General features: G+C 52.7%; 1 protein-coding gene across 1 annotated transcript in view; it reads right to left on the bottom strand.

Moving 5' to 3' along the window:
- RPL3L (ribosomal protein L3-like) overlaps positions 1 to 6,275 on the bottom strand; it is a 12,414-nt gene that overhangs the window by 5,742 nt on the left and 397 nt on the right. Inside the window, exons 2-5 of the mRNA XM_009070099.1 lie at positions 3,824 to 4,041; positions 3,055 to 3,223; positions 1,948 to 2,083; positions 689 to 875 (exon numbers count right to left, since the gene is read on the bottom strand). Of these exons, the coding sequence (XP_009068347.1) occupies positions 689 to 875; positions 1,948 to 2,083; positions 3,055 to 3,223; positions 3,824 to 4,041 (710 nt within the window). The remainder of the gene's footprint in view (positions 1 to 688; positions 876 to 1,947; positions 2,084 to 3,054; positions 3,224 to 3,823; positions 4,042 to 6,275) is intronic.

Raw genomic sequence — 6,275 nt, 5'->3', positions numbered from 1 at the left:
GTGTTCTTAGCCTGGTTGGCTAAAGCCTTGAGCAACCTGCTCTGGTGGGAGGTGTCCCTGCCCAGGGCAAGGGGTTGGGACTCGATGATCTCTAAGCTACGTTCCATCCCCTTAACATACTATGAAACTATGAACACTAGGGAGGTTCAGGGCTGTGTCTGAGTGCTGGCAGGGAGAGGCTCATTGTTCTTCTGTGGTTTTCAGACCATGCTGGAAGTAGCTCAAGAGCTGTCAGCACACTAGAGGCCACAGCACAGAAGTCGTCTCCATTCCCTTGGCTCTGGTCAGACTGTGGACACAGGAACACCCACACCTCTGCACATGTGGGAGTGTGAAAAGTTCATGGAATCACAGAATCCTGGAATGGTGTGTGTTGGAAGGACTTTAAAGATCATCTTGGTCCATCCTCTGCCATGGGTAGGGACACCTTCCACTAGCCCAGGTTGCTCCTGGGAGGACTCTGGGCACAGCAGACAACAGGGATGTTACTGAGATTAGGGAAGCCAAGTTCTGCTACAATGGAATTGGATGCCTCGCTTGAAGTCCAAAGGTTCTTTGCTACTCCCTGTGCAATGAGTTGGGGATTCTCAGCGTGGTTAACACTCTCCTCCCCCAGAACTACCTTCTGGGGAGTGTCATGTGAGAAGGACAGCCCCAACCCCCTGGCAAGGCTGTCCCTGCTCTGTACCTTTCATCCCATGGCCCTTGGTGACACCAATGACATCAATCATCTCATTCTGGCTGAAGACATTGTGCACTGAGATCTGCTTCTCCAGTCTCTCCCGGACCCAGTCCACCTTCTCAGCCACTGTCCCCCCGTTCAGCTGGATCTCCATCACATGGGCCTTCTTCTGCCTCAGTGGGAGCAGCTTCATCTGCATCACACAGTGCTTTAGGGTAAGATGCTGTCCCTCACCCCATGGACAGGAGCATGCAGGCAGGGCTGAGGCACTCAGCTTGTGAGGTGCACAGGCATGAGCTGATCTGCCCTTCACCACCCTCTCTACCACAGTCACCCCAAACCAGAGCCCTGGGTCAGTAGGACTTTATATCTGGGATCTCTTGGAGCCAACTCCTTATCCTGGACCTCAACCACCCCATCTCCCAGAGCTGTTCCAGGCAGCAACTGATGCACACCCTCTCTCCAGGGGTAAACCAGTCTCATCCTATCTCAGGAATTAAGCACAGGAGGAAAGGAGCCATGGGAAAGGAGCTCATCACTACAGCACTGCCAGAGGCTGGACACATGCTTCAAGTTGAAGTCAGCACCTCTGCTTTGGTCCTGCTCCATCTCTGCTTCCACACTGACCAGTTATTTCTAGTTCCTCCCAAGTTCCCTCCAATCTCTCCCAGTCCCATCTCCCTGTGCAAAGCCCCTGGCAAACCACCACAGTGGATTGAGAGTCTGTGCCAGCCACAAGTAAAACCTCAAGCCAGCTCAGCTCTCCCTCAGACTTCAAAGCAGCCTTTAACTCCAGGGATCAGCATGGAAATAGGACCTTGCGTACCCAGCAATCAGCATCTGGCAAAATTGTGCCTGTCCATGGGGTTATTTTTGCCCAAAGAATTTGACACCAGTTGCTAATTTGAGGTGATCATGGGGCCTAAGGTCCCCTGCTGACACAGGGCTCAGCTCTGAGCAGTCTGTCCTCTTCCTGCTCTCCTCCATGAGTGTGGGGGTCCCATCAGGTTGGGGGGGGTCCCAGTGTGCCCAAACCACAGCCCTCACAGCAATCCTGGAGCAGGGAGCTCTGCTGAGTCTGGATCAAGGGCACAGGGAGGTGAGGAGGCAGCTGGAAAGCACAGCCAGCACCTCCTGTCTCACACCCTCTGCCTCTCAGCCTGCTGTGACCCCACCAAACCCCTCCCTGATCCCATCTCCAAGCCCTCCCTGGAGCTGAGGAAGACCCTTACCCCCGCTGGGCCACCTCAGAGAGAGGCTCTGACCTGTGTGTGCATGATGACACGGATGACCTTGCAGTACTTCTTCATTGCTGCAAAATCCTTCTCCAGCTGCCTTTTGCCAGCCTCATCCTGCCATTTCTTGCAGTACTTGGTGAATGCCTTCTTCTTGCTCTTGTGCCTGTGACAGAAGTGGGTTAGCTGCTGGACGGAGGCAGCACAGAGAGAGGATAGGTCACCTTGCCAGGCACCTCCCTGAAGGCACAAGGTGCCTGTGGCTACCTGAACCTCATCTGAACCTCACCTGAGTCTCAGAGCCTTGAGGTGGGAAGAGGGAAGTGAGTAATGAAGCATGAAAAGGGCTCAGTCAAGTGTAATTCAACCCTTTCTGCATGAGGAATACAGTTGTCTCCCACTGACTGGCTCAGAGCCATCAAAACATAGGAGAAAACAGGGATCAGAGGGATGTGGTGGGTGGGTCTCCATGGCACTGCTGCAGGAGACAGGATTCCTACAGTGAGGAAATTCCTGTTTCCATTTTCCTCTCTGCTCAGGAAGATTTGGAGTGCTGATGTTTGCAGGGACCTAGGGACACATTCCACATCCATTTCCCCCCTGACAAATCTGCTTTTACTCCATGTAGTGCCTCAGCTTAGCAATTCCAGTCAAATGGGGAGTAGCTGAGCTCAACCTACATGAAGGAACAGGAACCTGCCACATGATAGTGTGGAGAGAGCTAACTTCTCTCAACTATTAGCATAAATTTACATATGCATATGCTGATCCCTAGTATTGAGCTGTTTGCATTGGCCCTGTGCATGACTAAATAAACAGCAGCTTCACTCCACCAGGAGCTGAGATGTTTGGGCATCCTCAAGAAGCCTGGAGGGAAGTGCTGTGAGGGATACCTCACACACAGAGCCCCAGGAGCCCACTCAGACCATCATCACAGTGTCACTGAGGTTGGAAAAGACCTCCAAGACCATAGAGTCCGACCTGTGTTTGATCACCACCTTGTCAACTAGACTAGAGCATTGTGCCACAACCAATCATTCCTTGAACACCTCCAGGGTCCTCCAGTCACCTCCATGACACCACCGCCTCCCTGGACATCCCATTCCAACATCTAATGACCCTTTTTGGGGCACATACCAGTTCTTGTAGAAGCGCCGTCGGCACTCATCGCTGATGTGCTCAGCAAACACAGTCTTGAAGTTCCTCAAGCCCTTTGGTGTCTCAATGTATCCCACAATCCCCACCACTACCATTGGGGGGGTCTCAATGATGGTCACAGCCTCCACCTCCTCCCTCTTGGAGATCTCTGGAAGGAGCAAAGAGAAGTGGTGATCAGCATCATCCTGGATTGGATCATTACCTGGGGGATTCATGGTCTGGTTGTCATAGGGAGTGTGCTGAGGACAAGGTCTTGGTCTCCCAGCCAGTCCCATCCCCTAACCTATCAGCCACCATCCTGGAGGCTTCCAGGAACACCAACACTCAGCTCATGCTGAGGTGGCTGTTGGCCATCCAAGATCTGGATAACCACATTGGGGTTGGTCTCTTCTCCCAGGCAACTAGTAACAGGACAAGAGGACATAGTCTCAAGCACCACCAGGGAAGGTTTTGGTTGGACATTAGGAGGAATTTCTTTCCAGAAAGGGTGATTAGACACTGGAATGCGCTGCACAGGGAGGTGGTGGAGTCACCATCCCTGGACGTGTTCAAGGAACAACTGGACATAGCACTCAGTGCCATGGTCTTGTTGACATGTTGGTGTTAGGTCATAGGTTGGGCTTGATGATCTCAGAGATCTTTTCCAACCTGATTGATCCTGTGGGATTGCCTGGAAGCTGTGAGCTCCACCACCCAAGAAACCTATTCCCATGTTTGCCTAGTGGATATGTCTCCAGCCAAGCCTTACTGAGCCCAGGCCTGTGCACCTCCCGCACAGTGTGTGTCATCCCAGCTTTGTAGCCCAGGAAGGCTGTCAGGTGCACTGGTTTGCTGGGATCATCCTTGGGCCATGCCTTGACCTTTCCTCGGTGCCGGCAGCTCCTCTTGTGGGGGAGGAAGCCCAGGTGGCCATGCCTGGGAGCAGAGAACTTGCGGTGGGACTGTGGGGAGGAACACAAACAGCAGCTTCGCTCTCAGCTTCTAGAGAACACCAGGACACAAAGCATAACAGGAAATCTTCCCTTTCACCTGAGAATGCTGCAGGGATTCTGGGCTCTTTCTTGGTTCCAACACAAGGACTCATGACAGGGTGAGATTTTGGTCAAGTTTCCATCATGTGCATGGAAGGATTTCATAGGATCATGAGATGGTTTGGATTGGAAAGACCTTAAAGACCATCCAGTCCCAACCATGGCCAGGGACACCTTCCACCAGCCCAGGTTGCTCCAAGCCTCATCCAACCTGGCCTGGAACACTCCCAGGGATGGAGCAGCCACAGCTCCTCTGGGCAACCTGTGCCAGTGCCTCAGCACCCTCACAGGGAGGAATTCCTTCCTAATATCCAATCTGAACCTCCTCTCTTTCATCTTGAATTAGTAAGTTTCTGGATAAGTTATGCCATTAGGTAAAAAAACTTTATATGATCTCTCTCCTTCTGCATTACTTGAGGACTCTGAAGGAGAAACATTCTTTACTAGGTCTGTCCTTCTCTGCTCTTAATTATAATGACTAATTTAGTCTCCTGTAGCACCAAAAGGGCCTGCTCAGAATTCCTGGGCTTTGGGTCATCAGGTACTGCCAAGGATCAGAAAAAAACCAGGCAAGGATGCCCAAAGGAATTGGCAACAGGAAGATGCACAGGTTCAAAATGCATCTTGAAAGCCAAATTAGAAGAGGCAAGGACATAAACCTCAACCACAAGGCCATGCAGGGAGGAAGCAACATGTCACAAAAGTGGCTCCAAGGCAGAGTCAGCTAAAGCAGCAAAGGGTTAGTCCTACACTCACTGCAGCTCCCTCCTGGCTCAGACCAGCCCCAGCACCTGCTGCACTTCCCACCAAACTTATTTTCCATTCTCAGTGGGACCATGAGGAATCTAAGCCCATTGCAGCAGCACTAATAGCTCTGCTCACCCAGCCCTGCACAAGCACAGGCAACAGAGCTGAGCTGTACCAACCATGGGGTGTCTTCAGCCTGGGGCAGCAGCAGCAAGAGGCTGTCAGGAATTGCCTCCTCAGATTAATCCTTAAGATGGTTCTCAGTCTGAAGACACAAATTTAGCTGCTCACTTCACCCCCTAAGATATTCATTTCACTCCTGGACAGGCTGGCAGGTTGGACATGGCAGTTGTGGGGTGGTAAAGGTCAGTTGCTGCTGGCTCAGTTTACACTTCTCCCTGCAAAAGGGCTTCAATGTGAATGGTAGGAATCAGGCCATTTTCTTAGCAGGTACCACACACCCACAGCTGTCAACACCTGCTCAGACTGAAAACCTTTCCACCAGTTCAGGAAGAAAAGGCTTTGAGATTCAGCGTGGGAAAGAGATTGAGGCAATAAATCATAGAATAATAGGATTGTTTGGGTTGGAAGGACCTTAAGGACCATCTTGTTTCAACACACTGCCCTGGGCAGGGACACCTTCCACCAGCCCAGGTTGCTCCAAGCCCCATCCAACCTGGCCTGGAACACTCCCAGGGATGGAGCAGCCACAGCTGCTCTGGGCAACCTGTGCCAGTGCCCTCAGCACCATCACAGGGAGGAATTCCTTCCCAATATTCCATCTAAATCTACTTTCTTTCAGTTTAAATCCATTCCTCCTTGTCCTGTCGCCCCATGCCTTGTCACAAGTCCCTCTGGAACTCTCTTGGAGCCCCTTTAGGCACTGGAAGGGGTGCTAAGGTCTCCTGGAGCCTTCTCCAGGTCAACACCCCCAGCTCTCTCAACCTGTCTCCATAGCAGAGCTGCTCCAGCCCTTGGAGCATCTCTGTGTCCTCCTCTGGATTCCCTCCATGATCTCCATCTTCTCTTGCAGTTGTCGCCCAGAGCTGGAGGCAGCACTGCAGGTGGATCTCACCTGAGCAGGGCAGAGGGGCACAATGCCATCCCTGCTGCCCGCGCTGCAGGCTGAGCCCAGCACTGGGCTGGTTTATGGGTACCAGTGCACCCTACAGGTCATGTCCAACACTCCAAACCATCCTCCCAGTGCTTCCCTCCATCCCTTCTCCCCCATCCTGTGCTGCGGCTGCATCACCTCAGCCGTGAGCCCTCTGCACCTCGTCCCTGCCCTGCACCCTATCACCCCCATCCATCCCGGGGTGTCCAGGAATCCCTGAGGGGTCCGAATGTGTCATGGGGGCTGTGAGGGGACGGGGTCGACACTCCCTGGGTGTCTGGATGAGTCGTGGGACCGTGAGGGACTGC

Source organism: Acanthisitta chloris, unplaced genomic scaffold (genome assembly GCF_000695815.1).
Source record: "Acanthisitta chloris isolate BGI_N310 unplaced genomic scaffold, ASM69581v1 scaffold11592, whole genome shotgun sequence".
Taxonomy (NCBI): Eukaryota; Metazoa; Chordata; class Aves; order Passeriformes; family Acanthisittidae; genus Acanthisitta; species Acanthisitta chloris.
The sequence above is the reverse complement of the archived record's forward strand: the minus strand, read 5'-3'. Positions and strand labels throughout refer to the sequence as shown.